The 24,024-nt window shown below is 32.0% G+C and overlaps 1 protein-coding gene across 1 annotated transcript in view; it reads left to right on the forward strand.

Annotated features, from left to right (window-relative positions):
- ATRNL1 (attractin like 1) overlaps nucleotides 1–24,024 on the forward strand; it is a 716,619-nt gene that overhangs the window by 98,579 nt on the left and 594,016 nt on the right. The window contains exons 9-10 of the mRNA XM_081268108.1: nucleotides 156–339; nucleotides 16,615–16,769. Of these exons, the coding sequence (XP_081124234.1) occupies nucleotides 156–339; nucleotides 16,615–16,769 (339 nt within the window). The remainder of the gene's footprint in view (nucleotides 1–155; nucleotides 340–16,614; nucleotides 16,770–24,024) is intronic.

Genomic DNA, 24,024 nt, shown 5'->3' on the forward strand with positions numbered 1-24,024 from the left:
TAACTTGTTGATTTGTATAATACTAATACTAAATGACTATTAAGTATACAGTATTTACTCATAAAAATGTGTCACTAAAACTAACTTGTTGATAGTTTTGGTGATATATGAATTGTATTTTTAAACACCTATGGTTTATTTTCTTTCCATTATAGCGTCAAACACTTGGCTTGTTCCAGAAACAAAAGGCGCTATTGTGCAAGGTGGATATGGGCATACAAGTGTGTATGATGAGATAACTAAGTCCATTTATGTTCATGGAGGCTATAAAGCATTGCCAGGCAACAAATATGGATTGGTAGATGACCTTTATAAGTATGAAGTTAACCCTAAGACTTGGTGAGTAGATGGGGCAGAAGCATGGTAAGGAGAAGATTTGGTGTTTGTTGTATTTCATATTTGTGTTGTGGTGGCATGTAACAATTATTTTCACAGAAATCTTGGATTTTTTTCCATATTTATACCAACTAACAACATGTTATTATGTAGCAATAACATAAAATACATAAATAACTTTCTGTGTAGCCATCATTTATATAAATGATTCACTTTAAGATGATTTCTAATCCCACAGAAATACCATTTTTCGTGCATTACTTATACTGATAAGTGCTTATATCATGTTAATTTTAGATGAGGAATTTTATTTAACACTGTAACTGAGCTCTGATAGAATTTTTCCTAGGATTTGTTCTTCTTTGAACTCACATTTTATTGATATTCGCAAATTTAAAAATATTTCTTCTGTTTCATCATCTAATTTCCTCTGAAGTAAAAAGCTTATGATATTTGGTTCAATTTTCCTTTTTTGTTGTTATCAACAATGCTGCAATATATGTCTTCTGTTCTTCCTGTGACCGGTGCAATAGTTTCTTTAGGGTATACACTGAAAAGTGAAATTGCTGTGTCTGAGGGTATTAACACCCTCAACTTGACTGCATGTTGCTGAATTACTTTTCAGGTGATTGTGGTAATGTATACTTCCAACAACAGGGTATGAGAGTCTTTGTGTTTTCATGTTGTCACCAATACAACTATCAGGATTTTTACTTTTGTCAATGTGGTAGGTATGAGTAATATCTTACTGATATTGTAATGTGCATTTCTCCAATTACTGATATGAATAGTGTTATTTTATGTAGTCATTTGATTCTTGTTTAATAAATTGCCTATTTATATATATAGCATTCTCTTTATGTCTGAAATATTGTTAATTTATTATTCATTTATTGATTTTATGAGTATACAAACTTTAATATAGAATTTATTATAGAATTATTGTATTTATTTCCCTTTGTAAAATCTGGGAAATGAATATTTTAAGACAGTATACATTCTTTTGAACTTCTAGCATAAAATTACTTTATATGTTTAAAGGAAGAACAGTTTTCCACTAAGCTGTGATGTCTTCTGCTACCTCTACTTTCAAAAATATACCTAGATTTCTATATTATTTGAAAAAAATAGATAGGATTATTAGACTTTTTCTTTTGGGAAATAAATAAGAGTTTCTCAGACATGACAGAAGATATCAAGCTACAGATTGAAGAATTCTGTGGAAACCAAGGGAATAAGTACAAAGAAACTTAAGAGATATCATGGTAAAGCTGCTGAAAACAGGAAGAAAAAAATTTAAAAGCAGCTAGGGGGAAAAGGCATGTTCCCTCTCTTAGGGGCAATACTAACAACTGATTTCTTAACTGAAAGCATGAAATCAAGAAGGCATGATATTTTTAGATGGTTGAAAGAAAATAATCACCAGCCTATAATTATACCCAGTGAAATATACTTTTAAAAAATAAGTGAGATAAAAACATTTTTAGAAAACAAGAACCTAGAGAATTTGAGTATAGCTGATCGGGAGTAAAGGAAATAATAAATAAAATAAATGCTATTGAAGTAGAAGAAAAATAGTCCTAGATACTTGATAGAATATAGAGAAATAAAAAAGCATAAATTTAAATAATTATTTTACAAAAGTCTGATAATAATAGAAGCTCAAATACACATATAATTCAAATGCATGAAAATGATGGCATGTATTTCAGGAAGAGAGATGAGTGGGTGTGAAAACCTCAAATCCTCATATAACATGGGAATTGATAAACTAATATTACATATTAATAGGTAAGGGTTTGAGATTTTATTATTAAGTAACAACCAGCATAAAAGGGCATCTTTGTATATCTAGCAAGGGAATAGATGGGAAAATGAGGATGGTGACCAGTTCTCCATGGAATTGGAAGAAGGCAAGAAAGACATGGAAAAGGAACAGTAGGTGTGTCAACTAGTATATCGTGAGGTGGTGCATTTAACTACAGAACACTTGATGACTACATATAGATGTGAGGAAATCAAAGTTTACTAAAGTGAGAGAACGATATTCCAATTAAAGGCCAACAGGTTTTGAACTGAATATAAAAACAAAATCTAGTCATCTGTTTCCTAGAAAAGATTGAAATAAAGATATTTAGAAAAGTTGAAAATAAAAGGATAGAAGGAAGATATGTCTTCTAATAATCAAACAAAAGAAAATTGGCACAGCTGTGCTAAAATGAGACAAACGAATTTGAGCCAAGTGTCTCCCTGGAACATATAATAATTCTGAATTTAGGTAGACCTTATAATACAATGTTAAAATTAATAAAGTAAAAGTTGACAGAATAAAACAGAACAAATCATGGTACAATATTTTTAATCCAAAAAAAAATATTTTTAATCCAGTTCCCTTGGTAATTGACACAAGATCAGTAGATTGAAAAAACAAAAATATCAAAGGTTGAGTAGCACAACTAACAGTTTGGTTTTGATATTTGAGAGCACAGAACTATATAATTGCAGCATACACATTGTTTCTAAGTACTTATGGAAGTTTTCCAAAATTTACCATATGCTGGGTTTTAACGCAAGTCTCAACAGATTAAAAAGAATTGAAAACCTACTGAGTAACATATCACAGTGAAATGAACCCAAAAGTGAGTTCTTGGTGATTATACACAAAAAAAATCAGAAAAACCCTAATATAAAAATTAATAAACTCCTTAGAAATAATTGGTCAAGGAATAATTAGAAGATATTTTGTACAGAATGATAACACATTAAAATATATGTGATTTAGCGAATAAGAGGGAGAGAGAGTTATACCTTTTGAGTGTATTTATTAGAAAATGCTTTTAAAAGCCTGAAGATCAGTAGTCCAAAACATCTTTTTATGAAGCTACATAAAGAACAGCAGAGTAAGGATAAAGAAAATAAAGATAGGAAAAGGAAAGCAATATGAGATTAGATCACAAATTAATGAAGTAGAATGATGTAGACAATCCATAAAGTCACCAGTAATCACCAAATATGTTGGTTGGTAAAGAGTAATACAATAAATAATATAAAATAAACAAATTCCACACAGAACCTAAAAACAAAGATGTCACTCAAATAACATGTCAGGATTGAAAAGGGACATTGCTAAAGGTTGTATAGACATTGGAAGTTAAGAGCATATGATTAGCAGATGTAAGACAGTAAATTTAAAAAATCAGATGAATCATGACAAATTTCTATGAAAAACAAAATTTTCCAGAATGACACATGAAAAGATAGAAATTGGAGTAATTTCATATCAATGAAATAGTCTGTAATTGAAATTCTTGCTTCAAAACAAGTAAACAATCATACATATAAACAAAAACAAAACAAAATGAGAAACCTTCCAGGCCTAGATCACTTCATGGGTGAAGTTTCCTTGTTAATTAAGATATTAAAGGAATAGAGAAGTAAAGTCCTATAATATTTTTAAATGATGTAGAAAAATATTTAGGTAAATTTAACATGTTTTCATGACACAAATTGTAGTGAACTAGAGGAGAAGCAAATAATTCACATGGTAAAAGATGCACTCTAACACAAAAACTATTGCAAATGTTCAGTGAAATGTTGAAAGCTTTTTCTTTTGGTTGGAGAAGAAGATGAGGGTTTTTGAATAAAACACCAGTTTTATTCAACATTGTATTAGAGTTTCTAGGCAATGCAAAAAAGCATTTAAAGTAAAATATGATATTATACATAAGGTATATGAGCAATAGGTTGTTGCATAAAAGATCAATATAAAAAATCAACAAAATGTAATTGTGTATACCAGGAATAATTTTAAAGCAATATAACGTATGTTGCCATCAGAAAACATTAACAACTTAAGGAACAAATCTAAAGATGTATATGAAGGATCTTTACAGAAACAAAACTATAAGCCTGTATTGTGAGAAATTAAAGAAGAACTAAATAAATGGAGACTACATTTTGATAATTGTTTGAAAAATCTCAATATTACAGAGATATAAATTCTGCCCAAATGGATCTGTAGGTTTAATATAATCCTAATAAAATTTTAGCAGATAATTTTCCTTTGTAAACTAACATACTGATTCTAAAATTTATCTGAAAATGCGTAGGGCCAACTATAGTTAAAACAAATTCTAAAAGATCAAACATGGAAGACTTCTATCAAATCTCATACAATATAAGATTATTATTATAAAAATAGGAAAATAGACAAATGTACATTTATGGACATTTGATCTTTGACAAAGTTGGCACTGTGGAGCAATTTTTTCAATAATTTGATCTGGGCCAATTGAATGTACAATTGGAAAAGGTGAATATTGGGCTCTCCCTCATAGCATACACACAAATCAATGTCAGACCAATTATAGATCTCAATGTGGAAGATAGTTAGTATTCTAGAAGGTTCAAAGGCAAGTATATTCATTTCAATAGGTAAAAAAATTAAAAATGATTCAAGTAGTGGTATTCATAAAGAAAAATAATAGCATGAACAATATTTATATATCTAAAATCATCACTAAGAAGATAAAAATGCAAGTCACAGTTTGGGATCTATTTAGAAATGTATAATGTCAGCAAAGGGCTGTCATCTTGAAAATGTAGAGAAGTACTACAGATCAATGGGAAAATGTAAGAAAACTCAATAAAGAAATGGACAAGAGATTTGAACAGATATGTCACAAAAAATCTGTCCATGTGGTCAAAATACATACTATAAGGTACTCAACCTTATTAGTTGAGTTGTTGAAATTGAAGTCTGTGTTTGATTTGACTTCTCAAATTTAACATAGTATGCTACAAATTTATGATAATTTGACAAAGAGGGTCATTTTCAGTATATAATGACCAAATACATTTTTATTGCCACTTTTGGAAAAGAATCAAGACATTAAAGTTCAGGATACAAGTCATTGCTGCCACCTCAATTCCTCAGGGGTAGTTAGGTCTGATTTCTTCACGATGAAAGACTAAAAGAATGAACATTCTTATTGCTGCAAGGGTTTAGATTCCAGGGTCATTGTAGACAGGATTTTGTAACCTTGTTAAATGAGACATCTCATAACATTTTTGAATGTATAGAATTTACAATTGACCACTTACGTCGTCCTTATTCCTCTATGCCAAGGTTTATTCTGATAACAGAGACCTCAGATTTTCTTGGCCTATTGTGTAGGTAGGTCTTCTCCTCTATTGTGTGTGTATTTTTTTTTAACTCTGTGAAAAACCTCAAGTTTTAATAAATAAGGAATGTTTTAAATATTATTATTTACAACTGGCAGCTTTATTATTATTATCAACTTTTTAAAATAAAAAATTTCAACTGTGTTTTTAAAGATAATAAAAGGATAAGTAATGAACATAAGGTTAATGCCTCTGTGGTACTATATTAGATCTGTACGTTTAAAAAGTCTTTGAATTACATATACTTAAAAATGTTTTCATAAGGAGGCTATTCATAGTTATATGAAATTAACTATTCTGTCTTTAATTTGATATAATGGGAGTTATTTTTACATTGAATTATCCAAAGCCAATCAAATTATTGAACTTTTGTGATTTTCTAAGAAATTTAGCTGTCAGAAGTTTCATGAAGTGATATAGAACAATTTTATCAATATGTTATTAGTTAAATCACATTTCACTAAATCCTGATGAATATGCTAGCCATTCTTTCTTACTTCTCTGCTTAGTGAGTATCTGAAGTGTTTTAAATAAAAATTTTATTGATTCTTTGTCAAACTCTGTATTGGAAGTAATCCTAATATATTCTTAGTAAGAGATTGATAATTTAAAATTTTATAGTATGCCAATGTCTTGGCTGGGCACAAGATCACTAGCCACTACACAGAGTTCTTTATTCCCGAACTCACACCGGCCTCTACACACATTCTGGGGAAATCCCAGTTCTTCTGCCACCCAATTCACCTACTCCACGAGGCTTTCTTTTCCAATACTTTTTGAATCTAACGGGAACTCAAGCAGCAGGAATGCCCTATTCCCAGCAGCAATAATCTTCAACATCCAACTTCCCTAAAACCCATATTGTCTTAAACTGGGAACACCTTAAACTTGTCTTAACCCGGGAACGCCCTAAACCCAAGGAGCGGGATACTTCCTCAAACCTGCAGGATACACCCTAATCCTGGATCCACCCTGGCCCTTGAGCAGGGTCACCTTTCTCAAACACACATGCAATGTCACAGCGAATTTCCAAGGCAAGTCCATTTAACATGGGGTACGCTGGCAAGGAAATTTCGATGTGTCATTCCTACTTGGCAGTGGCCCTCAGCAATAGTACATATTTATGTGGGAAGTAATAGAAATACACATGGATACACCCACATGTTAAAAAATAGTACAGCAGGGAGATTTATTAAAATTAGTACAAAATGTTTATACAGACAAGAAAGACTGTTATATGTATAAACATCATGATAGTTTCTGATTTTTGGAGTACCTAGTTAAAATCACAAATTTATAAATTGATAATTGAAAAAACTCTATAGATTTACTTTTATCAAGTGATTTAAAATCTATAGTACTTTTTTCCTACTTTATTGTATAAATTGATAACTATTACATATGAAAGAGTATATGAATATATGTATACACAGACACAGACACACATACACACACACACACACACACGTATTTAACAGTTTTAGAACCACAAGAAAATGAACACTGCCCACCTAAGCCAATAAAAAGGACATTATGACACCCTGGAAGCCCTTATGTGTCCCTCCATGGTGAAACTCCCACCATTATCCCAAAGAGAGGTAACCATTATTTTAATATTGGGTTGATTACTTCTTTTTTATTATAGACTTTAAAAATTCTCCATATGTATATTTGCAAACAATCCAATTAATTTGCCTGTTTTTGAATTTTTCATGTATTGGTTAACATTACACTTTCTTCAGAGACTTTTAAAAGTATATTTTATGTTTTGGAGATATGTTGTAATGATGAGAAGCAGATAATAAAAACAGAGTAAAATGTATTTTATATGGTAATAAGTGCTATGGAGGAAAAAGAAAGTATGGAAAGAGAATAAGAAGTTTCAGGTTGTTGCATTTAAATAATGGCCAGAGAAGACCTCATTGAGAAGACATTTGAGTAGAATTTGCATGGGGTTAGTGAGTGAGCCATACCTATGGAGGTCAGGTGTCCTAGGAAGAGGGACATCTAGTACAACAGCTTTGAGAATAGGAAGGTTCTTGTCATCTGTAACAGTAAGGGGCCAGTATAGCTGGTGTAGAAAAATATCTTAAAGTAGAGTGAGGGAAGTGGTAGGAAATGACCTTAGGTAATTGGGAACCTACTATGTTGGGTCTTGGTGGTCCTTATAAGGCTTTTATTTTGACATGATGTGTTTAGTCAGCTTTTTGTTGCTGTGATAAAAACAACTGACAAGAACAATTTAGAGGAGGAAAAATTTATTTTGGGATCTTGGTTTCAAAGTTTCAGTCTCTGACTGTATTTCTTTGAGCCAAGATGAGGGCATAGTGGAGGACAACATCCAGAAAGGTGAGGGAAAGAGAGGAAAGGGAAGGGAAGGTGACAAAATACAATTCCTGTGGTCATGACCCCAGTGACCTACCTCTTCCATTTATGCTCCACCTGCTTATAGTTACTGCCAAGTAATACATTCCAATTACAAATCTATCAAGTATATAATCCGCCAGTTAGATTACAGCTCTCATTATATAATCATTTCACCTCTGAACACTGCTACATTGGGTATCATGTTTTTAATATTTGAGTTTTTTGGGAAACACTTTATATCTAAACCACAGCACATGGGTGACCACCAAAGGTTCTGAGCAGAGGTATGACATTGTCTGATTTAGGTTTGGGCTGGAGCATTCTGGCTGCTGTGTTGTGATTTTAGGTTTGGGCTAGAGCATTCTGGCTGTTGTGTTGTGATTTTGATGTAAAAGCAGAAGCAGCAAGATGATTTAGGAGGATTGTAATAATCTAAGAAAGAGATGGTGGTATCTGGGATCAAGGAGGCAATGGGAGGGTGATGAGAGTTGGTTGGTGGAACCAACATGGGTTGGATACACTAAGTGGTTGTATATGGAGCAGATGAGAAAGAAAGGAGTGAGAGATGAATATAACCAAAATAATGGAATTGTGGTTAATTCAGATTTCAGAAAAAAGGGAAAGGTTAGAAGCTCAGTTTTATTTATATATACATTTTCCACATATTTTGTTGGTGCATTATAATTATACATAATGGTGGGATTTGTTGTTACATATTTGTACATATAAAAATATAACAATATAACTTGGCCAATATCATTCCCCTTTTCCTTCCCTCCTCCCTTCCTCTGGTTTCTTTACTCTCCTGGTCTCCTGTCAGGTTTCATGAGATTCCTTCAATTCCAGCTTTCTTTGCTTTTTCCTCTTTATCTTCTACATGTGAGAGAAATATGTAACCCTTGATATTTCTTAGTGTGGCTTATTTTGCTTAATTTAATGGTCTCAAGTTCCAGCCATTTACCTGCAAATGACATAATTTTATTCTTCTTTATGGTTAAATAAAACTCCACATGTGTATCTATACTACATTTTCTTTATCTATTCATCTGCTGATGGACACCTAGGCTGATTCCATTGTTTGGCTATTGTGAAATGTGGTATAAACATGAATATGCATGTGTCACTATAGTATGATGGCTTTAATTCTTTGGGATAAATACCAAGGAGTGGTGCACTGGGTCACGTGGCAGTTCCATTCCTAGTTAGAAGCTCAGTTTTGGACACATTTAATTTACAATGTTTGTTATGCATCCTAGAAGATATATTAAATAGTCATCTGGATTCAGCAGTTTCAGAATCCGAACACACTAATTTTCTTGTCAGAGAGATGAGAAATAACTAGAAAAGGACACTGAGAATGAACCATTAATTATTTAGCAAGAAAACCTGGAGAGTGTTCTATTTGAGGCCAGTAGCATTTCAAAAGAGAATGAAATTATCAGAAGCTATTGATAGGCAAAGTAATAAAGGTTGAGAATCTCTAATCCAAAAATCCAAAATTTGAAACTTTTGGAGCACCAATGTGATATTACAAGTAGAAAATTCCACAACTGATCCATGAGACAGTTCTCTGTCAAAACTCAGGCACATTAAGAATATTGTGTAGAATTCCCAGTGGCTTGGAAAGCTGAGGCAGGAGGATCACATTCAAAGCCAGTCTCAGCAACTTAGGGAGCCCCTCTCTCGAAATAAAAAGTAACAAGGGCTGGGGATGTGGTTCAATGGTTAAGCACCCTGGGTTCAGTATGAAATAATCATTTAGGAGGAAGAGTGAATGGGTTAGGGAAATGTAGGGTTGTTGGCAGATTGTTGCCCCATATGAAAAACCCTACCATTTGAACATAGATCCTTTTACTAATTTCTGTTTTTCCGTGGTTGGGTATTGAATTTTTGTCAACTTTTGCAATCTTGAGCACTTATAGTATAAACGTTTTTATTTAGTCTTTATTGTTTTTAACACCAGTGCCTCTAAGCTATTTACTTAGGAGTATAAACCCTTGGTCAACTAAGCATGTTGAATGAGGACAGTGAGTACTCCCAGAATATTTATAGAAAATGTTCTTTAGTGGTGTGCAGTACCAATAATTATTTTGTTAGAATAATTTCTAGTTGGTTGGGTTTTGTATGCTGTTTTAAATGAAATGTTTTTAGCTTCCTAAGTTTATAGTAACAAGTTACTACAAACTTTGTGGCTTAAAACGACAGAAATTTACCATCTAGTTCTAGAGGCCAAAAGTGTTAAATCAAGTTATCAGCAGGGCGATGCTCCTTCAAAGGCTCTACAGGAAAGCTCTTTGCTTTTTCCCGCATGTGGTGGATGCCAGAAAATCCTGAACTTTCTCTGATTGTAGCTGCCACATTCCAGTCTTAGCTTCTGTCTAAACATGGTTTTCTTATGAGGACACCAGTCACTGGACTTAGGGCATATTAACCTAGTAGTAGATTAATGTGACCTCATTTTTATCTAACTAATACATGATCTCATTTTAACTTGATAATATCTGCAAAGATTTTAATTTTTAAAAAGCTTCTTTTCTAGTATTGGTTGTAGGGCTTACCATATATATATCTTTTTTTTCCATATATATATCTTAATCCATCAGAATATACTTCAAGTTTGTATTAACTTTATTCTAGTGAGAGATAGAGATACTACTTTTGTAGGAGTTTATTCTTTCTTCCGTCTTCCTTGGTGGTATTGTTGTTATATATATAGTATGAATACATGTTACAAACTCAACTATGTATTGTGACTTATCTTTTAAAGAAGCTAAAAATACAAAGAAAAACAAGTATATATTTAAAGGTTTTTTAAATGTCAACTATAAACAGAAATGATGAGTTTGGTTATCTTTTACCATATAGCCAGTAGATTTGCATAAGGGTTTACAGTTTCTAATGGTGGACAGAGAGAGAATAGGGAGAGGGGTAGATTATGATGTGAGAATATAGAAGTATTAGGGCTGGGGATGTGGCTCAAGCGGTAGCACGCTTGCCTGGCATGCGTGCGGCCCGGGTTCGATCCTCAGCACCACATACCAACAAAGATGTTGTGTCCGCCGAGAACTAAAAAATAAAAAATATTAAAAAGTTTTTAAAAAAAAAAAAAAAAAAAGAATATAGAAGTATTAGATTATAGGACGAGTGAAAGGGAAATCATTGTTATTGAATAATTTTGTGTAGTAGTTTTTTTTCTTTTTTCTCTTTTTTTTCTGTGTGTATGTGTGTGCTGTGGATTGAACCTAGAACCTCGTGTATGCAAAGTATACTATCTTGAGGTATCCTCAGGTCTTGGTATTATTTCTTTACTTCAGAGGAGCTTTTATTCAGTTTATCTCTTTGTGAAATATATTTCTATATCTTTTAGCCCCCAACAATCCAATTACATATGTATTTTTCTTATATAAATTGCTTTTCAAATTTATTAGAAAAAGATAGTTGGAGAAATATGCATTTGTAATTTGGTTTATAGTTGCCTTAGCTAGCATTCTAGGTTTAAATAATTATAAGACTGAATAAACTTCATTTTGTATCTTGTAAGGTTGATCTACCAACAAATTTGTTAGTTTTTGTCAATATGGCAGTGTCTTTATTTTTTAGTCACATTTGAAAGACACTTTTGTGTATGTAAGATTCTTGGTTGACATTTTTTTTTAATTCAGTACTTTGAATATGTCATTCCATTGTTTTCAGGCCTTTATTGTTTCTGATTAGAAGTCAGCTGTTGCCAGGCATGGTGGAGCATGTCTGTAATCCCATTGGTTTAGGAGGCTGATGCAGGAAGATCGTGAGTTCAAACCCAGCCTCAGCAAAAGAGAGGAGCTAAGCACCTCAGTGAGACCTTGTCTCTAAATAATACAAAATAGGGCTGGGGATATGGTTCAGTGGTTGAGTGCCCCTGAGTTCAATCCCCAGTAACACCCACTGCCAGCAAAAAAAAAATAAAAAAAAAAGTCAGCTGTTCATCTCATTAGGGTTCCCTTGTGTGCATAGTCAGTTTTCTCTGCTGATTTCAGGAATTTTCTCTTACAACATTTTACCATTATGTATTTGAGTATGTATTTTTATGTCTTTTTTTTTCTACTTGGAGTTTGCTTAGTTTCTTGAATGTGTGGATTAATGTTTTTTCATGAAATTTTGAAGTTGTTAGCCATTATTATTTTTAAATTTTTTTGTTAACATGTATTGATTGTATATTAATGAAGTTCCATGTGAGATTCCAGAAAATGCATACAGCATAGTGCATACAGCATAGATCAAATACAGCCTTTTCCCACATCCAAACTTCTAGTAATCATTGTTTTCTACTCAGCTGAACTTTTTTTTAACCTTTACACACGAGAGATACTGACACTTCTCTTTATGTGCCTGACTTATTTCACTTAACATAATATTCTCTACTTCCATTCATTTTGCTGTAAATGACAGGATTTTATTCTTCTTTATGGATGAATAATACTTAATTGTGTGTATATACCAAGTTTCCTTTATCTGTTCATTCATTGATGGCTATGAGGGTGATTCCATATCTTAGCTATTGTAACTGGAGTTGCAATAAATATGGGCTTGCAGATATTGCTTAGGTATGTTGATTTCATGTCCTTTCTGTATATATGGAGATGTGAAATAGTTGGATCATATAGTAGATCTATTTTTAGTTTTTTGGAGCCTCCATACTGTTCTCCATAATGGTCATACTCACTTACATTCCCACTAACAGTGGTTGAGAATTTCTTTTTCTGCACATCCTTGTCAGCATTTGTTATGCTTTGTTTTGAAAACAACAATAATAACAACAACAAAACTTTTCAACTTTCTTCTCCCTCTTCTCTGTATTGGTATTCCCATCAGAACAGTGTATTTAATGGTGTTGTACATTTTTTAGAGGTTCTGTTCATTTTCCTCTCTGTTCTTAATATTGTACAATCTATTGATCTATCTTCAAATTTACTGATTCTTCTGCCTGCTGATGGGAGTGTCAATCACTCCTCTAATAAAATTTTCAATTTCAATTATTATATTTTGCAGTTCAAAAATTTCCATTTTTTCTTAATTTTGACATAATATGATACTTTATAAGACATTGTCATATTTTTATTCTTTAAACACTGTTTTATTTACCTGTAAGAGCTTATTTCTAATAAGTACTTTGAAGTTTTCAAATGCAATTTGTCTTGCCTACATTTCCTTTACTATTATGGGTCACACTTTTCTGTTTCTTTGTATATTGTAATTTTTCCTGAAAACCAGGTATTTTAGATAATTTATTGTAGTCACACTGGAACCTAATTCCTTTGCCTTTTCCAGGACCACTGCTATTTTATTTATTAAGTCATTTGGCTGGACTCTTGTAGTGAAATTTGTTTCCTCCTCCATGTGCATATTCCAATGTTGTTCCTCAGAGTGTGTGGAGACACACTTTCACCCTCGGATGATAGTAATTTCAGCAAGGCTCTGTTTTTTTCTCTAAGCTCTCTAAAGCTCTGCTTCTGTTGTTATCACATCCGGCTGTTAGCCTCCACCAATTGCTGACTGATTGTTCTATTGTTTTTAGCAAGGCTGTGGGACTTAAAAAGCTTAATAGAATTCAATTAGAGAACTTTATAGGGTCCTGTTGGAGGTCTGTTCTGACCATAGGAGGGCTTTTATTAGCTGTCCCTTCCCCTGGTTCTCTCTGTTAAACTTACGTCTGGTTTGCAGTTTAGCTCACTGTCTGTGAAGCTAATACTAGTCTTAATTGCGTATAAGCAAAATCTCCATTGGTTTTGAGTCTGCAATTAGTCTTTGAGTTTTTCCATCCTCTATTTTAAATGAAGTCAATTCCTTTAGGAGAGCTTTAGAGTTCCTTATCTTCTTAGTGTGCTTCTCTTCCTAAGCAAAACCTGTGTGCTGAAACTCTGGGGTTGTAGGTAGGTGAACTTAGTGGCCTGGTTCCCATTGGATAGTATCACTCACTGCTTCCTGTGCAGGCAGTTACATGGGGATTGTGGCCTGTGGTATTCTAAACTTGTCTTGTCTGGCTTTGAACCTCTGCCTTTTCAGTGAGGTAGGATTAAACATTATTGTTCTTGGCCTGCTGTGCCTAGTAGGTAGGTAACACCTATGAATCCAGCCTGGGTAGGGTAAGAGTATCCAGATTTTTCATGCTTTTTCCTGCAGTAGAGCTTCTGTAACCCAGAGCTGGAGGGCATGAAAAATGCTGGTAGCCTAATACACTCTGTAAGACATCATTGGCCTGAACTAGAAGCTAAGGAGTGAAGAAGCTTTTTGTTTTTCCTTTTTGAGGTAGAAATTCTGTCATTCTGAACTGACTGTGTGTGGTCTAGGGCGAGGAGGAGGGCAAGTAATGGAATATGTAATGGATTTGATGCCATACACTGTTAATATTCTTACCAAAATTTAGTAGCCGTTCTTGAATAAAAATTCTTTAATTATTACTCTTTTACTTAAAATTTTCTGAGATCTTACATTTATATATATATATATATACATGTAACTAGTGATATACACACACACACACGTAACTAGTGTTAGCTTTAGCTTCTATGAATATATAATATATATGTATAATATATATTAAAACTAACTGCTAATTATAGTTCTTTCCCCTGGGAAGGTGTTTGAGAAAAGCCTCCTATTGTCATTCTGAAAGTCACCCTTACATTTAAAAAAAAATTTTTTTAAATTGTTGATAGACCTTTATTTTATTTATTTCTTTATATCTGGTGCTGAGAATCGAACCCAGTGCCTCACACATGCTAGGCAAGTGTGCTACCGCTGAGCTACAGCCCCAGCCCCACCCTTACATTTTAAAGTATTAAAATAGCATTATAATCCACAATTTTAGAGATACTACTTATATAGTACTAACTATATATACTATACATATTTGTTTGTGCCAGGTGTTTATTCATGGTAGTTATAAAATATTAATTCTTATTATCATTTGCCTATATTATATATTCATTCAGAGAAATTATAATTGTGAGCATATGTAATTTTGTATAACAATGAGGGTCTCCCTCAATTTCCATGCAATTTCCCTTTTTTTCTCCCTTTCCCTCCCACCTCATGTCTCTGTTTAATGTTAATCTTTTCTTCCTGCTCTTCCTCCCTGCTCTGTTCTTAGTTGCTCTCATTATATCAAAGAAGACATTTGGTATTTGTTTTTTAGGGATTGGCTAGCTTCACTGAGCATAATCTGCTCTAGTGCCATCCATTTCCCTGCAAATTCCATGATTTTGTCATTTTTTAGTGCTGCGTAATACTCCATGGTGTATAGATGCCACATTTTTTTTATCCATTCATCTATTGAAGGGCATCTGGGTTGATTCCACAGTCTAGCAATTGTAAATTACATATAAGAGGTTGTGAGGGGAATGGGATAACAAACATGGAGGGAAATGAATTACAGTAGATGGGGTAGAGAGAGAAGATGGGAGGGGAGGGGAGGGGGGATAGTAGAGGATAGGAAAGGTAGCAGAATACAACAGTCACTAATATGGCAGTATGTAAAAATGTGGATGTGTAACCGATGTGATTCTGCAATCTGTATTTGGGGTAAAAATGGGAGTTCATAACCCACTTGATTCTAATGTTTGAAATATGATATGTCAAGAGCTTTGTAATGTTGTGAACAACCAATAAAAAAATAATTGTGAGCATATATTCATAGTACTTTCAATTACATTTTAATTAAAAAACCTGAATATTTACCATTTCTCAAAAATGCATTGTAATTTTAATTTTTAGGTACACACAAAAGTGTAGATGTGTCCCAAAATAATCTTGAGCAAAAGAATGTACACACAAATGAGTATAATATATGTGTTCCATTTGTGTAACATACAAAAACAGCAAAGCAAATCTATGCTCTTAGAATTGGAATAGTAGTAATGTTTGGTTTCATTTTTTTATCTATTGCTGATTACTTAGTTGTGTTCATCTTGTGAAAGTTCACTGAATCTTAGACTTATGATATCTGCACTTTTGTAGCATGTTATATTTAAATAAAAAGTTTATTTAGGGGTCCATATGAGTTCTATAATTTCAACCAAATAGAATTTTTAGTAAGTTTACTATGGTTAACTTTTTACTTATTTTAGTATTTAAAAGCAATGATGTTTTGCATGTAAGTGAAATAAATGAGAATCAAGGGTCATACATTTTCTCTCATGTGGAAGCTAGAAAGAATAAATAAATAATAAAAGGGATATCATGAAATTAGAAAGGAGATCAGTAGTATAGAGAATGGGGGTCAGGGAGGGGGAGGAGGGAAGGGAAAGGGGGGATACTGGGAAATGAAATTCACCAAATTATGTTATGTGCATGTATATATCACAATGTGCATATCACAGTGAATCCCACTATTATGTATAGTTATAATGCACCAATAAAAATTTTTAAAAATTATGATGTTTTGGGCCTTTAGTTAAAGAAGACTTGTTTCCTACCTTTATAAATGAAAAGATAATTCAAAAACGAATTGAGTTTTAACAATTCTGTTTGATACTTGTTTGAAAAGCATTTTATGATACTGAGAATATGCAATTTTTAAAAAAAATATTGAAGCTTAAGTGGTCATTTATAAATGGTTAAGAAAGCCTTGTTTTTTCCACAATTCCAGGAAAAATTCTATATGCAAATTCAACCCTTTATATAATTTATATATATAATCAGGGAGGTCTCTTTATCTTTTGTAATACATTTTTAAATTTTATTCTGTAGGACTATTTTGAAAGAAAGTGGGTTTGCCAGATATCTTCATTCAGCTGTTCTTATCAATGGAGCTATGCTTATTTTTGGAGGAAATACCCATAATGACACTTCCTTGAGTAACGGTGCAAAATGTTTTTCTGCCGATTTCCTGGCATATGACATAGGTATGTATCTGTTAGGATTGTATAAAGTAGGAAATATCAGAAAATTTCCCCATAAATATTCTCAAATACATTTGACAGCATGTTTATATGTCATTTTAGAGGTAAATTCAGTGATAAATTATGAATGGCATTCTCTCTAATTGCAGCATAATAGTATTGGTGTAGAGCCAAGGGAACAGAAGTAGTGGAGTGAGTTAGTGGTGGATACAGAAAATAGTGAAATCCAGCTTTGAATGTCCTTTTTGAAGGCTTTTATATATATAATGTATCCCTCCCTATGTGAATACTGTATCAGTCTATTGTGTTTATTATTCTATTAATTTTGATAATGGATAAGATATGGAATGCTGTCAAATTATGTAAATTTCGAATAGTAGGAATGCATACATTTTAGATTTAGTAGGAATGAGAAAAACTGAATTTATATTAAATATTCCAGATACTAAACATAGGAATCTGATAGAACTAGATAAAGGAGTATGGAGAAGGTATAGCTAAAGAAGTAAGATTATGAGACAAAATGAAAATGTATAACAAACCTCCAGATACTAAACATAGGAATCTGATAGAACTAGATAAAGGAGTATGGAGAAGGTATAGCTAAAGAAGTAAGATTATGAGACAAAATGAAAATGTATAACAAACCTCGGAATAGAAGAACTAAATAAGGTTTTCCCCCAGAGATTCAGAAATAAAGTACATTTATATTTTCCATTTAATTTAAATTATGCTACTGTCCTGTTGATTTCTGAATATTTAAATGTATTCATTTATTGAAATACTAAATTTAGCTATCCAGGAGCTCATTGTAATGACATCATTCCTTCTCTGTGTATTATATTATTGAGAAAATGTAGCTGATATTTAAAATATATTTAGCATTACTTAAGAGAACCTTCCAGGATGGCATAATGTTGTATACCAAATTGAGAATATCAGGAAACATTTTGATAAATAAAAATAAAGGAGACCAAAAAAATAGCACATTGAATAAGTGCTAGAAATATACATTTGCTCTTAAGCATAGTCTGCTTTGATAAATTATTCCAAGTGGCAGCATATAAGAAATTTGTGACTATTAATTAGGCACATTGATATTTGTTGTGTTGTAAATTTGTTTTGTAGGAGATTACCAGTAATAAAGTTAAGTATATAAAACTGTGAGCATTGGTCTGTGATTAATCATTTGATCCTAAATAATTAAATCTTTTCCTTTTTTTTTTTTTTTTTGGAGTGGTACTGGGAATTGACCCCAGGACCTTATGCATGTTAGGCAAGTGTGCCACCACTGAGCTAAGTTCCCAGCTCTTTTTATATTATTTTGAGGTAGGAAGGATCTCACTAAACTGTCAGTGCTTGCCTCAAACTTGTTATCCTCCTGTATCAGCTTCTGGGATAACTGGGATTATAGGTGCATACCAGCATGCTTGGATAACCTTAACCTTTTTGAAATAATAATTTGACATGGTGACTAATGATGAACATGAGACTGTCTCAGCATTTAGAAGCCTCATAAATTAGTATCTGGCATCCAGCAAAGCGGTTCAGATGAAACACTGAATCCAGGCTGGCAGTGACCTTGTTATGGTTTATTCTTGACACACTGAGGCTATCAGTATACTATTCTGGCAATGGTAATGAGATAGATTATTTTTCTGGAGGAAGATTAAAACTTTATTTATTTGTTCGTTCATTTTTCTTCTAGGGGAAAATATTAGGAAAAGTTTAGAATGTTGTTATTGTTAAAAATCCACCCAGTGGGACTTCAAACTTGTAAAAGATTTTTCAAGGAGCTTCCACACACTGTCTCTACTTTGATGAAGTATTTAATATTGAGCTACTTGGTAGCTGACATATTGGGGATTTATTTTTATTTCTTTTATATTGTTGAAGATTATATCTTAGGTCTTATGTGTCAAAAAATCTTACTAAGGTAAAGAAATATTAGAGGGTTTTGTTTCATAAAAGAGAGGAAGAAAGAGGTTAGATTATCATTATTCTAATTAGTACTGTTTTTATTAAATTCCTTGTTAGCAGAGTGTGAGATACTATGCCAAGAGAATTATATACAGAAATCTGTAATATTTCTAACCATGTAACAAGATGTTATTGTCCTCAGAATATTAAACAGACAAGAGTAACAGAAACTTATCTGAAATTATATAGGTCCTAAGTGATAGATTAGCCTTTTGTAACTCCTGAAACTTGTGCTAGTCTTCCTATTCAACTACACTATGCTTATTGATTTGGTCCATTGTATGTTTTTAATTCCACATATATTATAAGACACCCTATATTTATTAATGTTTGATTTTTAATGCTGTAGATAGAAGAAAATATCAATTGTATTTTTTAAACAAACTGTTCAGACAAGAGGAAGGATGGCATATTTTAAACAGTTTTATATTTTAACATAGGATTTTTTTTTTGGCCCCGAGCTAATAATATTGACAACAAAAACACAAAAGGCAGCCATGTAATTCAACATAGAGTGAAAGTTTTTTTAATCTTATTTGATGATTCATATATATTTCCCAGTAAACTTCCCCCATATAGCTTGTGTTTGTCTTCCTAGGATGGTAGCACCCAGTGTTGGGAATATTTTCTTGAGAAAATTATTTTTCATACATTAAAAAATGTCTTTCACAATAATTATTTCCTTATGGAGTAGGTTTTGTGGAAATGGATAAGAAGCATCACAAAGTGAACCAAATAGAAAATGGATCTGTTTTGAAAAAATATGTTGCTTATTTTTCTCTTCAGTATGGTATGCTAGGACTTTTTAGTATATTTAACTGTAATGCACCTGATGACTTAGTGGCTTGCATTGTTATATGATTTTTAAATGAACAGGAATATTTGGGCCAATTCTAATTTTTCTGCTCTAAAATGTACAATTTCAACTTTAGGACTCTAATCAGTTATATACTATTAGTATCATTAATCTTTAAGATATGACCTTGCCTTCACTGTTCTCATTTTATTATGCATGATAGATGTAGAGGGTATATGTTAGTGATTTTCAGACATGGCTATACCTAGGCATTTCAGTGAAAGTTGTTGGGAAATAAACACCTGAACTATATAATCAGATTCTTTGATATTAGGTCCTGGACATCTGTTTTCAAAAAGTAACTGAAATACAGCTAATAATAGAACCAGAGTTAGTGAATGAGTCTGGATCAACTGTAACATATAACACAATACATACTTAATGTTCTTATTTGTAAATCTAGCATCAAGTAAAATTTTAGAATATGAAAAAGATATTTATTTTTGTTGTTATTGTTGGTATTATTATTGTTTTCAGAAAGCCACCATGATACTCTTTTTAAGATTAAAGAGATCTTTTTACTAAAGATAGTCTTCTATTCAGAAGTCAGATAGAATTCTAAACAAGATGAAAAATAGCTTATTAATATATTTTTCTTTAGGAAGATAATACAAGATAACAGAAACATGAAAATATAATTTCCTGAGTTAGATTATTTCAGATTCAGGCAAGGATAAGATTTGTATGAGAAATATATCTTGCAGAAAGAAGACTAGCTGACACTTCAAACCAGATTGAATTAATAATGGCGTTTAAAAATAAATTTCCTGTACATGAAGGTTTTACTTATGATATTAATTTCTTGGTAGATGTTTATTTAAAAACAAAGTTAATAAAAGCTGAAAAGTAATTCTGTATGTGAAGGAATATAATTTTAATTGGTAATTCAGAATAATGTATATGCTTAGCCACTTTATAATATAATGCAGTCATAGTTCCATTACCCTTAAAAAATCAATTCATTTATGAAGGATAGCATACATGATTTTGTATGAACCCTGTGGAGTGACATGTATGTAGGTGTATAGAATGGATACAGTTTTGTAAGGCATATAATTTTCATAGCAAAATCATATTCAAATTAAATTTTCAATTTTTAGAATAATCCAACAAAATGATCAAATTTCCAGCTTGCTTACGCTTTATGTTTATAATTATTTTTGTTTTTTGAAGGTTATTTCATTAGTTTCTCTTTCTGTTGATATTTATCTATGCATTTATGTGTTTTTAGGACTCTTCCTTGATTGAAATTGGTTGTCACTTGCCTGACCACCTAAAATAATTTTGTATTATTTTAGGAAAACCCTTAAAATCATTCACACATTTTTTTTCTCCCCCTGAAGTAGCCAACCACTGACTATTTTAAGCTGTATCCTTTGTTCAAGGTGTTATTTTTTTCCCTCTGGGTAGTAGATTTTTTTTTTTTTTAAACCAAGCCAATAATTTTTTTTTAAAAGAGTGATTTTTTTCATTTTGACAAAGGGGAGAACTATCTGTGTAAGGTTTTATATAGTGCTTGGTACTTTATACATGCTTTATAATGTAATTCTTAACTATCTAGCATGTGTATTATTAAATTCAATTCATAGGGAAGACAGTGTTATTTACCATGGTTAAATCCAAAGTCATATAGTCATATAGGCATATTCAGAATATGAAGTGAAGTCTAAGTTCAAAGTGTTCAAAATATATGTATGAAGATTTGAATTTGGTGTCAACATACCTTATATACAAACAGAGATATGAAAAATTGTGGTATGTATGTGTATTAAGAATGTAATGCAAAAAAAGTACATGTATAATGGCATAATTTGATTCGAACATACTTTATATTCAGAGTTACGAAAACTTGTGCTATAAATAGGTAATAATGAGTGTAATGCATTCCACTATTGTCATGTATGCAAAAAATAAAAAAATAAATTAACTCAAAGTGTTTTGAGCCTACCACTATACTATCATGTTAGTTTTTCCTGATCTAACAGGAAAAATTTGAATGATCTTTTAATTGGGATGATGACATATAATATTTATTAATAGAATGAAAAACTCAAAAATATTTTTTATCACTAGATTTAACATCCATTTGGATTTTATTATGCCTGCTCCCTCCCACAAAATAGAAATAATGATCAAGGTAGAAAATCAAGGAGAAAGAAATTAATAATAAGCAATGAATCTCTTTTTAAAAAAATATTTATTTATTTATTGTTGTTGTAGTTGGACACAATATCTTTATTTATTTTTATGTGGTGATGAGGTTCGCACCCAGGGTGCACACTTGCTAGGTGAGTGCTCTACTGCTGAGCCACAACCCCAGCCTCTAAACAATGAATTTCTATCTTTAACAAATCTCTAAGCATTTTGAGAGATTGGTTGGGAAACAAAAAAATTTATAAAGATTTTTGAAAGAAAACATACACTGAAAGGGAATTTTTTAAAGGTTTTAATGAAACCCCTGGGCGGGGGAAAGGCCGGAGAATATGGTAGTATATTTAAACTCAAATATTTCAAATATAATATTAATAAATAGAGTCCAACATGTTGCAAAAGTATAATAAACTATGACCAAGTAGAATTTATTCTAGGTATTCAGTTATTATTTATTTTCATGAAACTTACAATTATAATTTTTATATCAAGGCTATTGAAGCCAACAGGAAATATCATTGTCTTTTAAAACACTGTAAACTGATTTCAGTTAGGATTGGGAGTCAAATAGTATTGCCAACCTTTCCTGCCAGAGAGTAGGAAAATCCTTGAATGTTTATTGAATGAAAGCCAGGGAAAAAAATCCTGAGGGGATGCTATAAGTATTTATGAGATATCCTAGGGGGCATTGTGCACATTTAGAATGTTGAAAGAAGTTTTGACCTACAGGAGAAGATAAACAAAATCTTAGTGAAGTACCATCATTTAAGGGACAATGGAAAAAAACTTTGGGCAATATTCAGAAAGTTTACTCTTCTATTACAAACGAGTTGAAATGGTTAATATTTTTTATATCCATTTCATTTTAAGTACAAGAGTTTGAAATATGAGCGTTTTAGACTCATGTACATAAAATCTGTTTTATGTGCTATACAATATAAATTTACAATATTAATTTATGATCTGGCATTTAAAATGGAATATTAACAATTTTCAAGGTTTTTCTGTAGAGCATAACAAATGCATATTTTTATGGAAAGATGAGAATTTGTAGAAAAATTAGGCGATCAATATGAGTTTTCTATCTGTATTATTTTATGTCCAATTGCTAAGCTAATATCTGAATTTCAACTTGAGTTCTTTTTGTAATTGTGGCCAGCCTCATGGGTAAATAGTTCTGATGATATAGTATTATTTGTTGAAATTTGGTTTTGAGAGAATAGTAACCCTGATTTTTTATATATATATATATATATATATATATATATATATATATTTATTTATTTATTTATTTATTTATTTATTTATTTATTTATAGTTTGTAAACTGATACCTTGTAGCATAGAATTTAGGGAAAAATCTTTATTCCAGAGAATATATTTTATTTATTTATTTTCTGTGGCTTTTCTGTTGGTATGAAATGGTATTTCTGTCCATTTTCATGATGTCATTAACTATATAGAATTTACTCTAGTTTGTTTAGCCTTGAATTGAGTATGCAGTGAGACTAATAATGTAGGAGACTTCATAATGTAAGAATGGGAATAGACTACATATCAACAAGCTAAATTAATTTAACATTGATTTTTAAGACATTTAATTTTTAACCAAATATAAAACTGGCATATTTACATTTCCTCCTGTTATCAGAGCAGAATGGATTCCCCATATGGCCATAACTATAAGATGAGGGAGTGGTACTGGTGCAGAAATGGTGGATGACATGGAGCTTGGACTACCTGCTTATGTAGATTGCTTGTACCCTGTGGTCTTGATCATACTTGATCTTGGATACTATGTCCACCTTGAGTTCTTATTGGTGTCAGAGCCAACTCATGATGAAAAACTCGGAACAATGGTCATTTGATTATCTGTGGCCAGGCATTCTGTCTCTTCCAGAGTCCAGTAGATGAATAGAGGTGTATAATTTTCTACTCCAAATGGCATGGTTTTTGACATGTGTGTAGTCTGTATGGTGACTTTTCACTGGGTCTTGTCATAAATTTCACTTGCTACCTTTTCCAGCAGTAATATTACTAATAGCTGGAGTGACTACTGGGTCATATGTCCCTAGCTATAGCATTGCTTGCAGTGTAGCCTGGACCTTCAGCAGTGCTCTTGTCCTCCATTGCCATCTAGTCAGAGATGACAGTCCTTTGCTGTCTTCCAGTGTGGGGATTGGAATAGTATTCTTAAGAGTGGAATATGATGCCTTTTTAGAACTCAAAGAGAACCTGGGTATAGAGGCAGGTACTTATAGTCCTGGCACTT

Source organism: Spermophilus citellus, assembly GCF_964194105.1.
Source record: "Spermophilus citellus genome assembly, chromosome: 15".
Taxonomy (NCBI): Eukaryota; Metazoa; Chordata; class Mammalia; order Rodentia; family Sciuridae; genus Spermophilus; species Spermophilus citellus.